The following is a 24938-nucleotide window of genomic DNA, read 5'->3' on the forward strand; positions in this document are numbered from 1 at the left end:
CCTTTACTATTAACTCTGACCTTTTATAATGGCCTTCCTATGGCCCCGCCCTGTATTCCTACGCGAATCTATTCGAACACGTAAATATCATACAACATTTTCCCGCTATTCTACGAAACGCGGGAAAACTATATTATTTTTAAAACAAATCATTGGTCTAGTTTTAACTTATTTTATTGTAAAATGATTACAATGGGATCGGGCACAAGTTCTAAAACGTATTTAGCCCTCTCCCAATATAATATTTTACATACAAAAATATTCATAAGTAAGTAATAGATACACCGTATATTTTAAACTGTTTTGTGGTGTTGTGTAAATTATACCATCATGATGGTATGGTTCACGAACCCTCGTTTGACCTCACGAGACGAAGCTCTAGCTCTGTTTAAATAAATAGAAAAATATTTAGATTGTTTACAAAGTATGTTTTAGCTAAGGAATACATCTCTGAAACTATAGTTACTTTAAGGTAATAATGACGGGCAAGGTGTTTGCCATTCAGTCTCCTTAAAATGGAATTTTTCTTACTATTTGAAAGGCTTTTAAAATATTTGATTTTTTAAAACATCAAAAAACGCAGCCGAAACAAATCTAGAAGTAATTCTGTCACTGCAATTTAAATGTATTTCAAGCCATTAGATGCGCACAACGATAAACTTTCATTTTATTGCAACTGTTCATATAATGATACATTGCAAAATGAGAAAATTTGTTACCAATGCAAAGATTTTACATACTTAGAAGTCAATGCTCAAAAGCATGATCATTTTTTTCTTCTTCAGAAAGCTTTCATTTAAGTTGTCAAGTTAAATACGGGTATTATTTCACCGATTAGATCTCCCATGGATTGGTTTCGCCTGATCGCTTTCAGTCGCAATAGTAATTGAGTAAGACATTTAACGTAACGACCTATCTTATCAATATTTTCCCGTCTCGTAGAAGACACCAAGTTTAACCATGTTGGCATCAACAAATGTGCATATCATAACCGAATTACCTTCCGGGTGTGCGTGAAATGAGGAATTGTGTTGTGTTCCTTTTGTGTTTGGTCACTGTGAAGACAGAAGGTAAGAATTGTGGGGAGGGGATATTAACTTCTTGAGCAAAAAATGAAATTTTTTCATGATATGCAGATTTTATTAGAGTAAGTTAACACCATTAAACACAAGCAACTCTACTGTGACATTTTCGGGTTTTTTCCTTAACAACCAGTGTACGCCTGTGATGATGAGGAGCTGTCGAGGCATCTTTACAACGCAACACTCCAGGAAAACTGTTATCAAAACGCTACCTCTTGTCAGTCCACCTGCACTTCCGGTCATGTGTTAGAAAACGGAAGTCAGACGACGATTCACGTCTGTAACGGTACCTCATGGATCCCGAACACGGTTACGTGTCTGCGTACGTTTAATATTCAGATATGATTTGAAGGATTTTTTTTTGGTTTTGTGTGTGTGTGTGTGGGGGGGGGGGGGGGTGTAATACAATTAGTCTTAATTAGGAGTGATTTATTAATCCGTTAGTTCTAGACTACTCAGACTAATTATTTTTGAAATATTGATTTTTAAGTACACGAAAAGTGAAATTTTCAGACCTTTATCTTATGTTGAAAAGGCAACATTTCGGAGAACCAACCCAATAAAGAACGGAACTATTTAACACTGTCATAAAAAGTGTTTTGAACTTGTAAGGCTTGCACTAATTGTTGCTGTGTTAAATATGGTCTAATAAATCAAATATTAACACCAAGTTAATATTCCGAACAAAATCAAATCCTTACATTAACGATTAGCCGTCAACCAGCTCAATGACAATATTTAGAGTCGGCGTGGGTTAACTGTTAAAATGGGGTGTTTTTGTCAGGGACAATTTGCAAGTAAACTTGTTGTTATGTGTTTGACTTACTTGAAAAGTAATATACACATATTTCAAGATACATGTTTTATAAGAAACACGTTTCGTCATGCACATGTTACAAAGAAAGCTGGATTATCAAAATTTGTATATTTGTTGTTGACAGCTGCAAGGACTCCAGTGATGACGACAAACTTTACCATCGTGTATGTGACAGAGGACCAGCCAGCCGGAAACTGTCTCTACAGTTTTAACGTCAGAATGTGGGAGAGTATCAGCAGCTTCCGGAATGCTATTCGTTCGACATGCGGAGAGCTGGAGACCGGATCTATTTCAATTGAAAATTTGGAACTTTCACCTTTGGCTTTTCAGGTAAAATATATATGTACTAACCTTCAAAGATCCAACTTTTAGAAATGAAAATATTTGTGACTTCATATTAAATAAATGACAAGTTGTCATATTGCTTTTTACAGGTTATTGTTGTATTCCACGTCAAATTCTCAGGAGAAGGTACCGAGACATCCCGCGATATCTGCATGGATATGATTGAAATCATATCTAACGGGAATCAGAACTATCTGAAACCTTTCTCCGTCATTTCCTGCGGTGCTTCGCACATCGCAGTAACAAAAAAGCAGACGACAAGGAGCGCCGTCTTTGAGTACAACTGTACCGAGATGTTTGGTTCACAGCCGTTGGCGAGTTCAGGGGGTGTTCGATGTGGTAAGAATCCCCATCGAACCTACATATTGTGATGCAAAGTGATTTTAGTCTTGAAGAAATTCCTGGACGGTCATTGCTATTTATGTTACATGTACCAATCCTATAGTATACTAGTATATAAACAGTGCCTGTTTGGGAGGGTAACAGTTGAAATTGACACCCCGAGGAAACCATTGTCAACCGACGCGAAGCGGAGGTTGACAATGGTTTTCGATGGGGTGTCAATGACCAAACAGGCACTATTTATTTTATTATACTGAATGTATTAATTTTAGAGATTTTTTTTTACTGATTTTATATAGAAATGACGTGAATTCCACGGCGAACCGTACGCGCATAATTTACGCGCATGTAACAATTCGTTGTGTTACCCGTTGCTAAGTGTGTTGCTAACGCTGAGGGTAATAGAACGGATTATCAACTGCGTCTAAACCAATCAGATTTCAGTATTTAACATGAAAGTATAATAATATATGTTGATTTCATGACTGAACCTTATATGAATTTTTTTAAGTTCATTGCTTTCCTGGAAATTACCTAAACTCGACCCGATGTAAGCCCTGCATCCAAGGAACGTATCAGGCAGTTCTGGGTCAGCTGACCTGTGACGTATGTCCAACCGGAAAACACGTCACAGGGGACAGAACTAAATGTCTAGGTACATGTAGACAAAAATCCATTCTTTCGTTTTATGTTCCTGTTTGACAATAAACAGGTTAGAAAAAAGGAATTGAAGAAATTCCTTTCAAACTTTTCCAGATTCGGTGTGTGTTTCTACTTTCCTATCCCAGAAGACCCAAAATATTGATTTAACGTGTACCTCTGAGAATCAAATGTGTATGTCCACCTGCTTGGGTGGGTACATACAAGATGACGGGGGACTTTCTACAGTGTATAACTGCAGCGGAGAAGGATGGTTTCCTCCTTTTAAGAGTTGTATAAGTAAGTCTCTTGTTGATTAATTGCATTGAAGGAACCAGGCCATTGCTTTATGTAATAACGCAGCAAACTCGTACCAAAAAATATTTTAAATAAAAACGTTTGATTAAACAAAGGAGGGAGCAGCGTTTATATTTATCCCAGGCATCTGTTCTCACCCGTATGAAATAAGTATTACATTATTGTATTACGAGATTGTTAAAAAATATATAAAAAGTGGCATAGAGTCCTTAATGTCATTTAATAAGTTGTTATAGTACAGTCAGACTTGTTGCCAGTTAAGGGATTGTAAAACTCGACAAAATAGTTTTAGAAAATTGTGAAACTTGAATTTGCAGTTGGAACAGAAGATATGCGTCGGTTTAGGGACAATTTTATGTTCCAAAATATGCGTTTTTCTATGTTGTAAGGTTACACCATTCCGTGTGGTTTGGACCAACTTTCCTCAGCCATTCCAAATTCAAAATACACGTGCGCTGCACACAACCAAACCTGTACGGTAGAGTGCAGCAGTGGATACGTCACCGGTGAGGGGGAGGTGTCTGTAGAGTACAGGTGTGAGGGCGATGTGTTGACTCCAAACCGGAAACTCTGTCTGGGTATAAACCTAATTGTAATTTTACTGTCTTTGATTTGTATCGCAATGAAAACCTTATTCTGAACAACCATCACTTTACTTCATAAATATTCTCCATTGAAAATTAAAACCAAACCTGGGCATTGCTAAATTGCTAGATACTAAATAAATACTGTATAAATTATGATTATAGAATGTTTCCAAAAACTGCTTAAACCCTGAGGAGGATATATTTAGTTTACCACTTTAAAGAAAAAATACAAAACGGGTGTATTCGTATAATAATTTAATATTTGGTAATTCAAAAGAAAGAAAATCGACAGGTAATGTGTTCTCGTTTCATTCTACAGAATACGATATTCCCTTTACATCAAGCGCCCTCTACACGACTTACAGCACTGTGGACCAAGTAGCCTTGTCCTGTCTTCAAGATTTTCGAGAAATCACAGAAAGAAACAAGGACCTATTTCAGAAGACCATCACAGACTACTGTGGGGATTTGGGTATAAACGCTGGGGGTGTGAAGATCGAAAACATCACATCAGTTTCACTCGCGTTTCAAGTAAGATCATCAACGATAGCATTGTTAAATAAAAGTATCAAACAGAGTGGTTTAAAAGATCTTCTTTAAAGTTATAATTGGGCTTTCTTTGCAGATAACAAATACAATATTGATTACGTTCTATGAAGAAAGCGTTGACGTCCGTGAGGTTTGTCTTGACTATATCACGCTGATATTTCTTAACGTTCCTTCCCTACTCATGCCGTACTTTCGACTCAACTGTACCTCGGGGTTATCCGACGTTACCAAAGTATCTGCCAGTCATGGCAGTCCGTCCTATAGCTGTAATAACAGGACATATCTGGTGAACAGGACAAGCCAAGTATATTGTGGTATGTAATTTAATAGCAGTAGAAAATTGCCGCATTTTAGTAATGTTTCATTGAAACAAAATGACGTTTTTGTTTTACTAGTTCCCTGTGCCCCCGGAATGTACATGGTATCCTCTCAATGTGTCACTTGTCCTGAAGGTCATTATCAACCACTTCCGGGTCAGCTCACATGTGAACCATGCACTGAAAACAGGACGGTGGTGGACAGTGGTACAAACTGTACAGGTAAAAATAAACTGCGGAATAGTAACATGAACTTGAAAGAAAAAACGGAGCCTAGCATTGCCCTTTATTTCTATTCATTGCTGTTCTCATTCTCCAAATTTATAATTATGATTTTGTTATATTAGAAATAGTTGATGATGAAAATGATTTCAACCTCAGAAAATCACAAGTAGGACCCACAGGCCTAACGGAAACGGAAATAATAGTCATTGCAGCGGTATCTGTCTGTGTGGTTTTTTTCCTTGTTGTTATAGCAACAGTATACTACTGCAAGAAGTCTAAAGCAGTAAGTACAGAACTAAAGGTTTTTTTCTATTTAATATCACCTATTACACAACTTACAATCCCACTCCAGTGCAGTTTTCTCAATTTTTGTTTTTTGGTGTCTTGGATTATGGTAAGGGAAAATATTGATAGTAAAAAAAAAATTATACTTTTTTTCTTTTATATATTGATATTCTTAATAATTATTCTTCAATCATGAATGTACTTGATCATAAATGAAGATAATTTATCTTGTAACTTTAAAATATGTCTCTACATACATTTACTTGTTTTATTTAAAGCAAATATCATCAAAATGTCTCTTTTATTTATATTTAACATTCAATTTATCATGCGTTCATTTCCCATTCTGAAGAAGAGAAGAACATCTCATGCAGATGTGCCAGGTGACGCTAAGTCAGGAGACGGTGTGTCAGTCAAATCGGACGAGTACCTTAGAGGAAGTCATGAAGAACTGATTCCAGGTAAAAGTGGCTCCACAAACGATCCAAAATGGACTTACCGGGACGAAAAAATAATCGAAAAATCCACTTTTGCAAGTACAAACGAGGCTAAAGCATTGGACGTCCTTAATACCATAATTGACATTAACATCGACAATGAAGAATGTATTACAGCGCAGCCACCTGTTTGCGAGAACGTCCGAGAAGGGAAATGGCGACCGTTACATGTACGTCATAAAAATGAAAGTAATGTTGCTGTCGTCATTAATAAGGCTAAAGAGACGGAGCCTGATAAGGCTCCATGCAGGACTCTTAGTGATTATGACAACTTCCAGATATATGTACCGGAACCAGAACCGTCAGATCCGGACTAACTAAGCTTTATGAGTTTATTTGTGATAATGAGATGCATGAGAATAATCAAAATTTTTAAAATTAACATTATATTTGTAGAATATAACATTTTATCAATGTAGTATATTATATTTTAGGATTTTTATACTCCGTATATTACTAATGATTTTTACTTTATTTCACATGTTTTTCAAGAATGGCTTAATTAGCTTTGATACGATAAAAAAAAATACACATTTTCATCAGCAAACATTCATTTTCCCCATTTAAGCTTATAGAGTTTATTAAATAGGCAGAAATGCAACAGAAAGATAATCAGAGAGAAAGGGAATGCTTTTTGTCATGGTCAGACGTATTCCACAATGAATTCTTTTCATTTTATTCTTTATCTACATGTAGTATCACGCACATAAAATGTTAGGCAGTTTTCATAATTGTGTTCTATATAAATGTTCCATAATATTAAAAACAAGCTCCACATTGAACGAAAAAATTAATGAAAATAAACAGTATACGATGCAATAAAATATGTTTTTACTATATGCATTGTTTTGTTACAGTAACTCTGTGTATGTAAGCCACTTTCTGTGGCTTAACTGTAAAAAAGATTGTTCCCAAGACTGCATTTAATAAAACCTGCACATACAATAGATGTAAGTTCTACTAAGTGCAAATGGGGCAACATTGATTGACATGTCTATTATGAACGAAATTAAAACAGCACATTAATGTAGAATCATAATGTTTAAATCGAACAAGTTTTCTTTATTGATTTTTAAAGTGTTCGTTTACAACGCTTTGTAATCAACTGTTACTTAAAATTTCAGAGTTGCAGTCACACAAGTATTATAATTTATTCGAGATCGTTTTCCTGGTTTGTTAAAGCTATAGGTCCAACTTTATATAACACTATAAATGCTAGGAAAAGACATATATCATAGACCATTTTGAAGTATTGTTCTAAAACACCATGTGTGTAAATTGAAAGCGCCAACATGACACAGAATATTAAATACATCCAAGTATGCAAATCGGTATAAGGCACCAAAAGCAGGATAGAGGCAAGTGTCTCGATGACTCCGACCAAAAGCATGTATCCATCTGGTGAAGGTGTGATTCCGAATAACAAAGTGGGGCACACAGTAGCATATTGTGCAAACTCTTGTCTCTAGATATTAAAATACTACTACTAAATAATCATTCTTTACAAATTTTACAACTACAATAAATGTTTTTAATTTTCAATTACACTATGATTAGTCATCAACTTTATCCTCATCATTGCCCTATTAATTATATATTTCTAACAATTTTATCTTTACTTACCGTTTCTTTATGGTCCTTTGAAAATAAACGACTAGTTACTTTGACCAAGCCTGCTCTCAGAAATATGAGGGACAGTATCCATGACAACACATACAAAGCCACGCTCAGAAAGTCCATGTTTTGTCCTGCACCTCTTCTTACAAATCAGATGTTACCCTAAAGTCAGAAATTAAAAAGATCACACATAATTTACCTTTTTTTCGTTATTCTATAGGTTCATATAAGGAAACATATTTGCAAATGTAAGTATTAGTACGTAAAGTGCTTAAGGAACATTTTTTCCAATTGATTCATTTTCATTGAAAAGCAAATGTTTTATACAGATACAAGTTTATTTTTCGAAGATCAATGCGAGAATAAATTTTACTCCATTTACAACGAAGAACGCAGCAAATCCTTTTTGCAATCAATAGACTGATGCACTGTCCGCATTGTTTACATAAATCTATAAAGGCCAACCATTGACCCTTTAAAAGGAAAACCAGTTCGACAGTGTGTTTGTATGAACAATCAAAACAAGTTAAAAATAACTGTGTTGAAAACCCTTTTTTCTCCATGTGCTCTAAATACAATGAAAGGGCTCTTTTATTTCTTTATAAATGAACATCATTTAAAACAGCGCCTGCCCAGGTTTCCTTAACATGCTGTTGTTAATTCGACATGCTACTTTGATTATGTATAGCTGTACAATATATCATTTTGAAGCAATACTCCTAATTTTCGTAATACGATAATTAAAATTTTAGAGACATTACATAAATAACAAACTAAACTTCACAATACTGCTAGGACTTAATTAGGTTTGGCATTATAGTGGTTCATTGTGGTAAGAACACGCAATACATTTTCGAAGAGAGGCAGAAAGTCGATTTAGACATAAACAGTCTACTTTGAAATAAGAGTTCAAAGGGACTTCTGTAAATTAAAACGCCAACAACAATTTGCCCCCCCCTCCCCCTATCAGAATCTCCCAATTGCCCTATTGGATGGTACAGAGTAACGCGACAGAATAAAGCCTTGTTTATGAACTAATGATGAATTAGTATGGCGTATTTATAAAATAGGCACAACTTATTATATCTTAACGAGAACAACTAAATAGTAGGGATCAAATCAAATACCTCTTTACAGTAGATATACAGGTTTCTTAATCAGTGTGTATGTCCGTTTTCCACAATTTTTTGGCCCGGATTTGTTCACAATTTCCCAACTTCACGCCTGGCCTTTCCTATAACCAGCTGTTAAATGATTTTCCGAGTTCTGCTGGAAAGGCCCGATAAGTTGCGATTGATTATTTTAAATCGACTAGATCTTTTAAATTGACCTGTGCATGTATGGATATTTTTTACCCGAGAAAATCGTGCTGTCTTGCAACAGATCTAGATCTTTGCTACGCGTACATATATAACGATTCGTCGTGTGAATGTTTAAGAGTAAATTCTTTAAGGTGTTTTAGGAAAGACTCTGTGTTCTATATATTTTAAATCAATCAATTCATTAAAGCTAATTAAATCAAAGAATGGGCGATGTGCACTTCCAAATAATGTCGACTAAAAATATTTAATTACAATTGTATTTACTGCAAACGTTCCTCATATATAACTGCTTATTGTCAATACACCTCATGCAGTGACAAGTATATGTATACTAACATGTAAGAATATCTACATTCGTGTATATGATAGATACTGCATGAGATCAAAAGTAATAAAACTGAAAAAAAAAACTATGTCAGCTCACAGCATCAAAACAGTAGGTGAAGAAAATTTTATATGAGTCTGCCCTCTTCTGTTTTACAATGTACATTTTATACCAAATTTGTATATAAATACGAGGGTCAATAAAAAAATACGAAGACTTTTGTCATAGCTATCTTACTTAAAGTCATATCATTACTAAATTTGGTAGACATAATTTAGCAATAGTTTCAAACAATTTGCAAGAAAAAAGTTAATAAAATCCTTTATTTCTAAGAATTATTTAGAATCTAATCTTGCAAAAATGAAGTCATGGCGCACGGTCAAAATTTGTGTTATGACAACAATAAACATTTTAATGTTGAAAATAATATCTCTATAAATGGGGCTTAAAACCAAATAATATTTAAACCTCAAATTAAGTATAGTCATGCTATTCTATGTACAAAATAATGAGGGGATATATTGCTTTGTCTAACAGATATTAGTAACTAATGACATATAGTCCTCTTTAGAATTGACTAAAAACATCGACGTCGCCGGACGTCACGGCGCAACAAGAAGTACAAACAGAATGGATTTAACTCAGGAAAAAGCCGATTCAAGCTGTGAAAATGCTCAATGGTACAAAAAATAAGTCAACAATTATTTGCAAGTTTGCGTTATACTGTAATAAATTTTGTGGAGGTGGTGGTAATTGTATTTTGAATATAATCAGTCCAAAAGAGAGTAGAATATCTGTAAATATTTGGTCATAAAATAAGTAATGTCAAACGACGTTCAGGGTTATCTTTACTGTAAACCAAGAGATACACGGTTAGAAAATGAAAAATTTGAAGAACTAACTAATGATTCTCGAACAAATGTGTGCAAATAAGATGTTAAGTGGTTCAGTGCCATTTTAAATTGTAAGAAGAAAGGCACAAAAGACTAAGCGTGATATAAAGAAGGGGTATATCTGACAAAACATGTTGTTTTTAAAAAGGGGTAACAAAAATACCGTTTAATGAAATGGACTAAAACTTTGCATATCAATAACATAAGTGTTGGTGCACAGATTAATCTGTTTAGTTTGACTTACATGAAAAATATGTGATAGACAGCCACATTGTCTTCGTATTTTTTGATTGACCCTCATTTATGCATATATTTACATTTTCCAGTGCCATTGCCTGTGATAACACTACGTATCGATTTTGTACTATAAAACCCATAACTACAAATTGGGGCGCCAGCGAGGTTTGCTTATTTATATTTAATCGTACGATGGCTTAAAATTATATAAATATAAGTAATAAGGAATCATTCTTTGAATATAATGAGATGATAATTTCGGTCGGGGCGTGATCAAATCTATCATAAAGCCCTTAGGGCTTTATTGGATTTGATCACGCCCCGACTAAAATTATCACCTCATAATACTCAAAGAATGATTCCTTATTCCTTATATAGTTATCATTCTCACATAAACATATTCCTTTTATTGGCAGCTACTTGTACATGTTTGCTAGAGCTTTCAATTAACGATTCAAAAACAAATTCACATTTATATATCTTGAATTGAATTTTTCAATGCATTTTATATTTTAAAGAAAGCAGTACATGTACTTTCCTGCATTCTCTATCAATATAAGTACAAAATTTGATATAGTTATATTCCTTAACAATCATTTTTTGAGTATTATGAGGTGATAATTTCGGTCGGAGCGTGATCGAATCCAATAAAGACTGAAGGGCTTTATGATAGATTTGATCACGCCCCGGCCGAAATTAATACCTACTAATATTCAAAGATTGATTCCTTATTACTTCTATTTATATAATTTTAAGCCATCGTACGATTTAATATTTAAATGTAAATAAGCAAACCCCGCTGACGCCTCAATTTGGCGTCATGTGAAGTTATGAGTTATATAGTGCAAATCGAAACGTAGTGTTATCATAGGCAAGACCCTTTAAAATGTAAACCTAAAAGAATAAACAATTTACAATGCACAAAATGTTATTGTTTTTAAGTGTTAGTATTTCATCACGTGGCATTGACTGAGTTAATTTTATTGTAGATAGTCAAAGCATTGAAATTTCAAAACTATTCATAGCTTCTGTATTCATTCTATAATGTAAACATGTACATATATTAGATCTATCATAATATTTTTTAAAACACACGTATAATATGTTCAATTTTCACAAGTTGTCTTTAATACAATGTACTAATATGTAAGTTGTTATTATATTTATAGTCAGCAGGAATAAATGATTCTAAAGATGAAATCATATAATTTGTTCTCCATTTTATACAAGATTTTTGCGTGGACCCTGAGGTCCACGCAGAAAATATATACATGTAAGCGAGGTTAAACCGGATGCTAAGGGGAAAATCCAGCCTGCGCATGAGCTAGCTTGGTTCCTGTGCGTGGGTAGCTCACGTTTATCTGAATCGGGATCGGGATTCCGTGCCATATGCACACATAAGTTCAAAGGCGCTGTAATTGTAAAGTTGTCGGTAAACAGAACAGAAATAAAGTATTCCTTTTAAAGAAATGATTGGCATGTGATATGAACTATCAGTATTATGAAATAAGTTAAATTAAATGTTATGCCGAAACTATAACATGCATAAAATAGCATAATTTGCAATGTTTTGTTGTTTTTCGAATACACATGTAACTTAACTTTACTTTTATAGTAGGCAAGGCTAGAGTACTTCCCCATTAATTTTTTTTAAGCATTTAAGTATGATTGAATAATTATGTCACTGTATAAAAGTTTAAATCTCAAGAAAAATGCATCAAAATATGAAACTTTTAATTTACACAAAGCTGTCACTGCATAGTTAACAAAGTAGTGCGAATCGTAATGTGTGCGCAAATAGTAGAATTCACCGAATGCCTGAAACTATAAATGCAAACTTCATTCATAGATAGATCATAATTATTTTAGAAGTATGAACCCTTTAAATTCTGAGATAAAAAGTCAGGGCTATACGTACATGTATACGTTATACAACGTACAAATTTATTGGTTAAAAGCAGAGGGCTAGAGTCGGTGGAATCTCTGATAATCTTAAGGCTTTCACGTTTTCGTATTAAACACAAGCAAATGGTCCACGTATTGTAGTCCTTTTTTAAAGGACAGCGATAGGACTGGTCTTCTTTTGTATAAAGCTACACAGGCTAGAAAAATACAGCTTGCTATCGCCACTTTGCCAAAGTTTACAAGAACACTATGACTGTAAATTGAAAGCGTCATCATGACAAAGAATGCTAAATACATCCAAGGGTGTAATGCGGTAACAGGCAACAAAACAAGAACGAAGCAAGCGTATGAACCCGATAACAAACATGTATCCGCGTGGCGGTGGAGTGTACCCGAATAATTTGGTTGGACATATAGAAGCATACAGCACGAACTCTTCACTCTGGAAAATAAATGATAAACTTAGTATTATAATAGTTACATTCTACTTAAAGAATTTCAGTACATGCATCATTTCTGAAATTTTACAATTTGCTTAGTTTAAATGTTTTGTTTTCAGTCACCTCTACAGGTACTGTACCAGTTATCGGCTAAGACCAGTTATCGGCTAAACTGAGAGTTCGGGTTTATAGCACGCGACAATCCAAGATTTTTTAATTCAGTCGTCTTTTTCGAATAAAGAAAAGTAAGTTTGCTTGAAAATTTTCTTGAATATGTTTTATACATGAGCTTAAACGATCATTGTTTACCGCTGATTTTATATCTTTGCACTTTCAGCAGTGGGGGAAGTGAATTCACGAATTTCCGAGAGATTCGTAGCGCAATTGAATGCCTAATTGCACAATTATGTATTGAATAGTATACGATTTGGTGTATTACCGTATGATAATAAACAAATTATTTTATGAGTTTTGTTTATAATGTATCATGACCCTGAATACTTTAGTCTGACCTCACAAGGGGTATAATTCAAACTACATTTAGCAGAGTATAAAATCAACATGAGCACGGATTTTTACTAAGTTATAATCACGAAGCCGATAACTGGTACAGTAAATCGTAAAAACTCGGCAAATTCGGGGCGTGCTTAAAAGCACAAAACAAGATGTTTTGGGTTCTAAATAATGATATAAACTAACAGATACATAAATAAGGAGTTCACTTTTTAAAGTATGTCAATTTTTATCCAAAAATATCATTAAATAAGGAATTACGAAAAGAAAACAATAAATTTTAGCCGATAACTGGTACAGTGCCAGTATAATAATTTTTAAAACATAATGTTTGTATGTTAACATCGCTAACATTCATTTCTCACTGTTAATATAAGAAATATAAAGGATTCATCTTTACTTACCGTTTGCTGGTGTTCTTTTGGAAATAAACGACTGGTTACTTTGACCAAGCCTGTTTTTAGAAACATGAGGGTCAGTATCCATGACAGCACGTATAAATCCCCACTCACGATGTCCATGTTTTATCCAGCAGATTTACAAAACATGCATTCCCCTGAAGTCGAAAAATGAATATCACTGCGACATAAATTAATAGTTGAACACGACTCTTTCATAGGGAGAGAGTTGTCCTTTACCGCCATATTTCTACATTCATTTCTTTCGCAGCAAATTCTGTACAAGCCACTGTATCTTATACTAGTACTGCTAAACAAGTCTTCCCCGTTTGGACTTGCATCTTATACATTATATCCCCATTATAACTTTGTCCATTAGAATCACAAAGCGTCATCATTTTTAATACGGCTGTTGTAAATTGTGCACCATGTGACCTCAGCATGCCATTATGTACAACTGTATTGGATAGTTTGCAAAATAATGCTTTGAGGCATTTTATAAGATCTACTTATAGTGGTAGAAGTACGTACGTGATTTTACAAGTGTAAAGACGTGTAACACAAGGCGACATTATACAGTACGAAGTATATTAAAAGCAAAAGAAAAATCAATAAGTGAGTGTTTGTTTGTACAATAGTATGTTTATTTACAACAATATAATTATTCCACAATTTTAGATTTATTAGTTCTTAAGCTTTTTTTTAACTTGTACTTTTTCTCCAACTTCGATAGAATGCCAAGCATGTTGGTTATATAATGAAATATTTGTTCAGATATCGGAGATTAAAAAAATACCAAAATGGCGTAAAACTACTTACAAGTGGTGTTAAACTTACACCTGATCTTAAAATTATCTACGTTTCAATAGCAAATATGTACATTATAAATAACTTCCTTATTATAAGCAGAATTGAATTAAAGGACATTAAAGAACAATACCTCCTCTTTCAGTAGATACAGGGTATGCCCGGAGCTTACTAAACTGACAAGTAATTTTGTTCCCCACAATCTCGTGCCGCACATTTTCTTGAAAGTTGACAACACTTTGAAAAGTGTTGCAGACTGTCCAATCATCTGTAAGATGTTGATAATCAATGAAATTTTTTTAACTGAATCTAAATAATTATTTACGTAATGAAAAACGAGATGTTGTACATGAACTGACATCTTTTCAAGTCAACAGTTTCTGATCCGCGCCGCTCTACACATGTAGAGCAGAGTGGATCAGTAACCGTTGACTTGGGAAGATGATGAACTGATAACTATAGTTGATTTTTTAGGTAGGGGGGAGGGATAGACAATAAAATTGATTATGTTCGAATTGCATGTCATTACATAAAATCCTCCATTCGTGTTAAATACAGAGTAAAATGGCTAAAAATTGGTCTTGATTTCATTCCAATTTTGTCCCACGAATAGTTTTCGTATCAAACCAGAAAATCAAAATTTCCACAACCAATGTCGGCGATTTCATTCCTGACACAATTTATGTTTATCATTGAAACCCATTCATTTCGTATTAAAACTTGTAATCACTTAATAAAATCACGCAGAAGTAAGAGAAATATATATTGTTATCATATAAAACACGGAAATCTGTAGAGCTTCCTTTTACATTTCAAAGAAATTGGACAATATTCCAGATGCTGACAGTCCTGCTTATTATTCCTCTATATAAGTCAAAATGGCGTACACAGCACAATCATCGAGGAGTCGAATCGAACACACTATGTTACTATATTTTGTGCCAAAACAGTTTCCTTCTATGTCTTATAATTCTACAGAGGCTGGTATAATAGATAAAATAACAAATTGATTTGGCATGTCATTAAATACCAAAGTAGATTTTAATCATGAAATGCCATTAATTACACTTTAAAGTAACTGACACCTACCCTATGCTATTTATCCGGTACGAGAGCACAAAATCTCGTAGAGTTACAGTGGATGTTTTATCGATGAATTATTCCACGCTGTATCCATTATTACTGCTTTAATTTTTTTTTAAAAGGATTGGATTGACCCACAAATACGAACATATGGCACAAATTCCATATACGTAACTTTTTAAAGGGGATTAGTATTCATTTTCAGAGATAAGAAGGACAACTCGTGTTTGCTTTTTTAACATTAAAATACAATAATTAATAACGTATCTTGTATACATATATATATATTAAGCACTTAAATTGTAATTTCATTCCATACCTCTCAAATTCCATAGAAGGTCCTAATGGCATTCTGTACGACACGGCACAAGTTCAATGAATGCAAACAATAGAAAAGGCTAGTTGAACTTTTGAGGACCATGAGTGAACTGTAGTGAACGTTGTTCATCTTCATCGATATCGAACCTCTGAACTGTGCTGTCCATCGGCATCACTTTATGCTTGCAAACACCCGGATATGTTATTTTTATAACAAATCATTGGTTTGGTTTGAACTTAGTTTATTGTAAAATGATTACAATTAGATTGGGCATCAGTTCTAAAACTTATTTAGCCCTCTCCCTATACAATAATTTATATACAAAAATTTTCACATGCAAACAAGTAATAGATATACCGTACATTTTTAACTGTTGTTTGGTGTTATGTAAATTATACCATGGTATGGTTCACGACCCAGGGTTTGACCTCACGAGACGAAGTTGATGAAAATTAAATGGATCAGAAACAAGTTCTAACCACCTACTAGTTCCCCTCAATAAATTCCCTTTAAAAGAAGAGCTCTAGTTCTGTTTAAAGATATAGAAAAATGTTCTCATTTTAAAGCTTTAAAAATATTTAGGTTGTTTACAAAGTAAGTTTTAATTAGCTAAGGAATACATCTCTGAAACTATAATTATTTTAAGGTAGAAATGACGGGCAAGGTGTTTGCCATTCAGCCTCCTTAAAATGGAATTTTTCTTACTTTTTGACTCACGACAGTCTTTTAAAATATTTGATAACAAAATTTCTTCAGATTTTTTAAAACATCAAAAAACGCAGCCGAAACAAATCAGAAATAATTCTGTCGCTGCAATTTAAATGTATTTCCTGCCATTAGATGCGCACAACAATAAACTTTCATTTTATTGCAACTGTTCATATATCTGAAATGAATAATTGAATAATGATACATTGCAACATGAGAAATTTTGTTACCAATGCAAAGATTTTACATACTTAGAAGTCAATGCTCAAAAGCATAATCATTTTTTTTTCAGAAAGTTTTCATTTTAGCTGTCAAGTTAAATACTGGTATTATTTCACCGATTAGATCTCCCATTGATTGGTTCCGCCTGATCGCTTTCAGTCGCAATAGTAATTGAGTAAGGCATTTTACATAACGACCTATTTAATCAATATTTTCCCGTTTCATGGAAGACACCAAGTTTAATCATGTTGGCATCAACAAATGTGCATATTATAACCGAATTACCTTCCGGGTGTGCGTGAAATGAGGAATTGTGTTGTGGTCCCTTTGTGTTTGGTCACTGTGATGACAAAAGGTAAGAATTGTGGAAGGTGATAGCTTCTTGAACAACAAAACACAATCAATGAGTATGATGTTCATTATAGGCAGATTTTATCGGGCTAAGTTAAAACCATAAAACACAACCAACTGAACTGTGCCTTTCTCTTATTATTTTTTTTTGTCGTAACAACCAGTGTACGCCTGTGATGATGAAGAGCTGTCGAGGCATCTTTACAACGCAACACTCCAGGAAAACTGTTATCAAAACGCTACCTCTTGTCAGTCCACCTGCACTTCCGGTCATGTGTTAGAAAACGGAAGTCAGACGACGAGTCACGTCTGTAACGGTACCTCATGGATCCCGAACACGGTTACATGTCTGCGTACGTTTAATATTCAGATATAATTTGAGGATATTTTTTTTTTTGGTTTTGTGTGTGGGGGGGAGGGGGTAACGCAATTAGTCTTAATTAGGAGTGATTTATTAATCCGTTAGTCCTAGACTACTCAGTACTAATTATTTTTGAAATTTTTAAGTACACGAAAAGTGAAATTTTCAGACCTTTATCTTATGTTGAAAAAGGCAACATTTCGGAGAACCAACCCAATAAAGATCGGAAGTATTTAACACTGACATAAAACGTGTTTTGAACTTGTAAGGCTTTCACTAATTGTTGCTGTGTTAAATACAGTCTAATAAATCAAATATTAACACCAAGTTAATATTCCGAACAAAATCAAATCCTTACATTAACGATATGCCATTAACAAGCTCAATGACAATATTTAAAGTTGGCGTGGGTTAACTGTTAAATGGGGTGTTTTTGTCAGGGACAATTTGCAAGTAAACTTGTTGTTATGTGTTTGACTTACTTGAAAAGTAATATACACATATTTCAAGATACATGTATTATAAGAAACACGTTTCGTCATGCACATGTAACAAAGAAAGCTGGATTATCAAGATTTGAATATTTGTTGTTGACAGCTGCAAGGACTCCAGTGATGACGACAAACTTTACCATCGTGTATGTGACAGAGGACCAGCCAGCCGGAAACTGTTTCTACAGTTTTAACGTCAGAATGTGGGAGAGTATCAGCAGCTTCCGGAATGCTATTCGTTCGACATGCAGAGAGCTGGAGACCGGATCTATTTCGATTGAAAATCTGGAACTTTCACCTTTGGCTTTTCAGGTAAGTTATATATGTACTAACCTACAAAGATCCAACTTTTAGAAATGAAAATATTTGTGACTTCATATTAAATAAATGACAAGTTGTCATATTGTTTTTTACAGGTTAATGTTGTATTCCACGTCAAATTCTCAGGAAAAGGTACCGAGACATCCCGCGATATCTGCATGGATATGATTGAAATCATATCTAACGGGAATCAGAACTACGCGGGGGTGTTAAGGAAGCATATGGGCAATTTAGCGTCTTATTTTGACTGTTATATTCAAAATCGTGAAATTAAATAATTATTTTAAATAAGATCAAAAACTTAGTTTTATTCTTTAAAATAGATGTCAGTGCAATAAAATCGGGTAGTACATAACTTCCACATTGGTGCATTATCACGTGACAACTATAAATAGCTTACGTATATTCCTTAACATAAAATGAGAAAGAACAACACTACCCCGCAGTTTCAAAAATAAAATAAACATACCAAGTGAAAGCAAAACATCTCAGTTTAATCAAAACCGCTGCTAGAATCCTATGTTTTTCCTTATTAAAAAGTTATTTATCCGGTTCTCGTAAAACCTTCCAAACTTTTATATAGTTTGCACGGAAAACGGCAAATTGCATCAAAACAACACACAACATGGGATTCTAGCAGCACTTTTCAATTTAAGCATTGATCAAACTAACGATACGTATAAAATTTCAAGTTTAATCTATACGGGGTAGTGTTGTTCTCGTCGGATTTTTATATCGTAAACAAAGACAGAGGAAAGCCTGGCCGAGAAATAAAAGCAAATTTATATACCTTTTAGCGAATGATTGATAAAACTAACATCTCCCCAAGTATTCTTATGTTCAGTTCTCAATAAACCACACCACAATACTTTATTAGAGTTCTTAGATTAGTTATATTTTGAATATGTTTACAATGCTTTCCGATGAAGTTCACACGACATTCAACTTTTAGTCATGACGTCATCAATGTGTAAATCTACGTAATACAAACTAATTTCTGGAAAAAACTTGTCTTCAGTATTTTTCATTTGTTTTTGATCTACGTTTAGTTGCTTAGATATTTGAATATGTACATAATAATTAAGATTTGTGATTTCACGGAATTATATGTAACTCAGATTCCATATGCTTCCTTAACACCCCCGCGTATCTGAAACCTTTCTCCGTCATTTCCTGCGGTGCTTCGCACAGCGCAGTAAAAAAAAAAAGCAGACGACAAGGAGCGCCGCCTTTGAGTACAACTGTACCGAGATGTTGGGTTCACAGCCGTTGGCGAGTTCAGGGGGTGTTCGATGTGGTAAGAATCCCCATCGAACCTGCATATTGTGATGCAAAGTGATTTTAGTCTTGAAGAAATTCCTGGACGGTCATTGCTATTTATGTTACATGTACCAATCCTATAGTATATTAGTATATAAATAGTGCCTGTTTGGGAGGGTAACAGTTGAAATTGACACCCCGAGGAAACCATTGTCAACCGACGCGAAGCAGAGGTTGACAATGGTTTTCGATGGGGAGTCAATGACCAAACAGGCACTATTTATTTTATTATACTGAATGTCTTAATTTTAGAGATTTTTTTTACTGATTTTATATAGAAATGACGTGAATTCCACGGCGAACCGTACGCGCATAATTTACGCGCATGTACACAGGATGAATGACCATCTTTAAGTTCTCCTTAAAGATAGCTTAAAGATGCTTAAAGGTAGCTTAAAGACGATCTTTAAGCCACCTTTAAGCTACCTTTAAGCTATATGTGTTGCTTAAAGATGGCTTAAAGAAAGCGTAAAGATGGCTTAAAGGCAGCTTAAAGACTATCTTTAAGCCACCTTTAAGCCACCTTTAAGGACAACTTATAGGTCCTTAATGTCCAAACTTCTTTAAGCCACCTTTAAGCCACCTTTAAGCTACCTTTAGGCCACCTTTAAGCCATTAAAAAAAATTTATTTCAATATTGTGCTTAATTTCCAACAAAATGTATTAACTTTATGAAAGAAAAGGTATTAAAACGGTTTTTGATCTAGAATGAAAAATGAAAAAAAACACAAAAGAAAAAAACCGGCCACGACGAGAATTGAACCCGGGACCCTTAGTTTACTAGCATCACCACACTTCCTCTGCGCCACGGCAACTTACATGTATATGAGCGTTTTTATATCCTATATATCAGTGGATATTGAATCACTGAATTGAAAGATTTTGACAAACCATTCAGTTTGTAACAATCAATTATATCTAATTTATAAATTACATGCATGCGTGTATTTAGAATGAAATACGGAACTTGGTCTTCAGTGAACAAAAATATATTATACCTAAATGGAAACCGTTAGGTTCACTATAGTAGGCTTTCTTAGTTAATAAATTTAAACCGAGTAGATATACGTTCATCTAATTTATAGCTATAAAAATGTAAGAAAGAAAATGAAATCATTTCTTTTATGAAATGCATTGATACTATTAGGGTATTTGTTCAATTTCCCGCAATTTCCCGGTTTTCATGATCGCGGCGCCGTTCCAATATGTTTAAATATTTACATGTAATTGTATGTACATGATTTTTAAACTATCAATTCTATAACAAACAAAATTACCAATTACCGGTGACGTATTTACTGCATGTGGCAATTGCAAATGACTTGTATATTCAATTGTATGATGTGCCAGGCCGGGTATATTTGACATTTTTACCCTTATACATATATTTAAATAATCAACCCCTATTTATGATCATCGGTACATTAATTAATTAGCCTCAAGATTTTACTCTTACATACATGTATCATTAATTTGTAGACGTAACATCTTTGAAACCCAGAGCTAGGCAATAATACTTTGAAAATGAATTACAAATGTAAATTAACTTTTATTCACTAGACTTATCGTATACTCGTACATACTAAGATTCAACGCCTTTAGAAACCCTGACGTGCACCTGGGCACACGACACACCTGTTGTGTATATCTTGTATATTCTGTGTTAGTTCCAGGGGTTTTCTTAAGTTGGACAAACAATAGACTTTAATTAGATATACACAAACATGCACCTGGGCACACGACACAACTGTTGTGTATATCTTGTATATTCTGTGTTAGTTCCAGGGGTTTTCTTAAGTTGGACAAACAATAGACTTTAATTAGATATACACAAACATGCACCTGGGCACACGACACAACTGTTGTGTATATCTTGTATATTCTGTGTTAGTTCCAGGGGTTTTCTTAAGTTGGACAAACAATAGACTCTAATTAGATATACACAAACGAACAAAACTATGTCTAGACAAACAAAGCAGTAATACCCTGCCCGATATAACAAAGGCAGTTGAGAGTCTTTTCATCTTTTACATGTATCTAGCAGATCTAGAGTTAGAAATAATGAAAATTGAAAAAAAAATACAAACCTTAAACCGATTATCAAATTAAATCATGCATTTTTGGTTCATTATCTTTATTTTGTCTAATAACCGGAGGAACAGAGAGAGAGAGAGAGAGAGAGAGAGAGATTTTTCACCGATTAATTTATAATAGGAAACAAACATACTTTAATTAGTTTTATGCACATATTAAGATACAGAGACTGCGCTCATCCCTACAATAATTTTGAAACCCCCAAAAAATTATAAAGAATTTTATAACGGCAATCTGTGTCCATCGGAGCGGTGCTGATGATAGCGATCTGTGTTTAATGGAGCGACGATTAAAACCGCCTGGAACACCCCCCCCCCCCCTTCCTTGGAAATTATATTATCACTCGGATGACCCCCTCCCATCTCTATAAAAGAGCTTGTGCATTTAATATATGTTTTTATTGTTCAGCGTGATCAATATTGACTTAAAGGCCACTTAAAGACAGTGTAAAGGCAGTGTAAAGAGAGCGTAAATGCCACTTAAAGATGCTTAAAGATGGCTTAAAGGTGGCTTAAAGGTGGCTTAAAGAAGTTTGGACATTAAGGACCTATAAGCACTTGCTTAAAGGTGACTTAAAGGCGGCTTAAAGGTTGTATAGCCTTTAAGCTCCTTTAAGTCACCTTTAAGCCACCTTTAAGGACTTGCTTAAAGATGGTTTTTCGCCCTGTGGTAACAATTCGTTGTGTTACCCGTTGCTAAGTGTGTTCCTAACGCTGAGGGTAATAGAACGGATTATCAACTGCGCCTAAACCAATCAAACTTCAGTATTTAACATGAAAGTATAATAATATATGTTGATTTCATGACTGAACCTTATATAAATTTTTTTAAGTTCCTTGCTTTCCTGGAAATTACCTAAACACGACCCGATGTAAGCCCTGCCTCCAAGGAACGTATCAGGCAGTTCCGGGTCAGCTGACCTGTGACGTATGTCCAACCGGAAAACACGTCACAGAGGACAGAACTAAATGTCTAGGTACATGTAGACAAAAATCCTTTTTTTCTTTTATGTTCCTGTTTGACAATAAAGATAGGTTAGAAAAAAAGGAATTGAAGAAATTCCTTTCAAACTTTTCCAGATTCGGTGTGTGTTTCTACTTTCCTTTCCCAGAAGACCCAAAATATTGATTTAACGTGTACCTCTGAGAATCAAATGTGTATGTCCACCTGCTTGGGTGGGTACATACAAGATGACGGGGGACTTTCTACAGTGTATAACTGCAGCGGAGAAGGATGGTTTCCTCCTCTTAAGAGTTGTATAAGTAAGTCTCTTGTTGATTAATTGCATTGAAGGAACCAGGCCATTGCTTTATGTAATAACGCAGCAAACTCGTAACAAAAACTATTTTAAATAAAAACGTTTGATTAAACAAAGGAGGGAGCAGCGTTTATATTTATATCAGGCATCTGTTCTCACCCGTATAAAATAAGTATTACATTACTGTATTACGAGATTGTTAAACAATATATAAAAAGTGGCATAGAGTCCTTAATGTCATTTAATAAGTTTATAGAATGGAAGTTGTTATAGTACAGTCAGACTTGTTGCCAGTTAAGGGATTGTAAAACTCGACAAAATAGTTTTAGAAAATTGTGAAACTTGAATTTGCAGTTGGAACAGAAGATATGCGTCGGTTTAGGGACAATTTTATGTTCCAAAATATGTGTTTTTCTATGTTGTAAGGTTACACCATTCCGTGTGGTTTGGACCAACTTTCCTCAGCCATTCCAAATTCAAAATACACGTGCGCTGCACACAACCAAACCTGTACGGTAGAGTGTAGTAGTGGATACGTCACCAGTGAGGGGGAGGCCTCTGTAGAGTACAGGTGTGAGGGCGATGTTTGGACTCCTAACCGGAAACTCTGTCTGGGTAAGAACCTAAGTGTAATTTTATACAAAACTATCTTTTATTTGTATCGCAATGAAGACCTTATACTGAACAACCGTCACTTTACTGAATAAATATTCTCCAATGAAAATCAAAACCTGAGCATTGCTTAATTGCTAAATACTAATGCTGTTATTATTATTTGCTTTGACTCTTAGGAGGATATAATTAAGGTTACCACTTCAAAGAAAAAATACAAAACGGGTGTATTCGTATAATTATTTAATATTTGGTAATTCAAAAGAAAGAAAAATCGACAGGTAATGTGTTCTCGTTTCTCTCTACAGAATACGATATTCCCTTTACAACAAGCGCCCTCTACACGACTTACAGCACTGTGGACCAAGTAGCTTTGTCCTGTCTTCAAGATTTCCGAGAAATCACAGAAAGAAACAAAGACGTATTTCAGAAGACCATCACAGACTACTGTGGGGATTTGGGTATAAACGCTGGGGGTGTGAAGATCGAAAACATCACATCAATTTCACTCTCGTTTCAAGTAAGATCATTAACGATAGTATTGTTAAATAAAAGTATCAAACAGAATGGTTTAAAAGATCTTCTTTAAAGTTATAATTGGGCCTTCTTTGCAGATAACAAATACAATATTGATTACGTTCTACGAAGAAAGCGTTGACGTCCGTGAGGTTTGTCTTGACTATATCACGCTGATATTTCTTAACGTTCCTTCCCTACTCATGCCGTACTCTCGACTCAGCTGTACCTAGGGGTTATCCGACGTTACCAAAGTATCCGCCAGTGATGGCAGTCCGTCCTATAGCTGTAATAACAGGACATATCTGGTGAACAGGACAAGCCAAGTATATTGTGGTATGTAATCAACAACAATAGAATATTGTCACATTTTAGTAAAGTTTCGTTGTCCAGAAAGTTTTTGTTGTGATGTTATATATTGTAAATTGCTCATAAATGTAAATTTTATATAAAGGACTCACTTATAGATCAATTATGCTAATTATTTTATTTTGTTCTAAAGTTTTTGATATTGTTGGATTAGTTAACTATTTGCTACCATGCAGTTTTCATTGAAAAAAATCATTATGACGTTTTTGTTTCACAGTTCCCTGTGCCCCTGGAATGTACCTGGTATCCTCTCAATGTATCCCTTGTCCTGAAGGCCATTATCAACCACTTCCGGGTCAGATTACGTGTGAACCATGCACTGGAAACAAGACCGTGGTGGAGAGTGGAACAAACTGTACAGGTAAATATAACTACGGAATAGTAATGTACTTTAAAGAAAACAAGCTGCAAAGCATTGCCTTTTATTTGTAGTCACGCTGTTCTCAAATTCCC

At 34.4% G+C, this 24938-nt stretch overlaps 1 protein-coding gene across 2 annotated transcripts; it reads left to right on the forward strand.

The window, feature by feature from the left end:
• Positions 1 to 908: 908 nt before the first annotated feature.
• Positions 909 to 24349, forward strand: LOC128183658 (uncharacterized). 2 transcript variants are annotated; one of them, XM_052852762.1, is made up of 9 exons: positions 909 to 1070; positions 1216 to 1404; positions 2024 to 2229; positions 2334 to 2583; positions 3098 to 3241; positions 22810 to 22992; positions 23415 to 23603; positions 23909 to 24120; positions 24215 to 24349. In XM_052852762.1, the coding sequence occupies exons 1-9, from the start codon at positions 1019 to 1021 to the stop codon at positions 24347 to 24349; spliced, it is 1560 nt and encodes a 519-aa protein (XP_052708722.1). In that variant the 5' UTR covers positions 909 to 1018. The 2 variants fall into 2 exon arrangements, with proteins under 2 accessions (XP_052708722.1, XP_052708723.1); XM_052852763.1 differs by lacking the exons at positions 22810 to 22992; positions 23415 to 23603 and adding exons at positions 3343 to 3525; positions 3933 to 4121 and having other exon boundaries at positions 910 to 1070.
• The last annotated feature ends 589 nt before the right edge of the window (positions 24350 to 24938 follow it).

The sequence above is a fragment of the Crassostrea angulata genome, chromosome 5, assembly GCF_025612915.1.
Source record: "Crassostrea angulata isolate pt1a10 chromosome 5, ASM2561291v2, whole genome shotgun sequence".
NCBI lineage: Eukaryota > Metazoa > Mollusca > Bivalvia > Ostreida > Ostreidae > Magallana > Magallana angulata.

Coding starts and splice junctions, on each gene's coding strand:
- LOC128183658 (XM_052852762.1), top strand. CDS start 1,019: ATGAGGAATTGTGTTGTGTTCCTTTTGTGTTTGGTCACTGTGAAGACA. Junction 1,405..2,023: donor GAACACGGTTACGTGTCTGC/GTACGTTTAATA, acceptor TGTTGTTGACAG/CTGCAAGGACTCCAGTGATG. Junction 3,242..22,809: donor GGACAGAACTAAATGTCTAG/GTACATGTAGAC, acceptor AAACTTTTCCAG/ATTCGGTGTGTGTTTCTACT.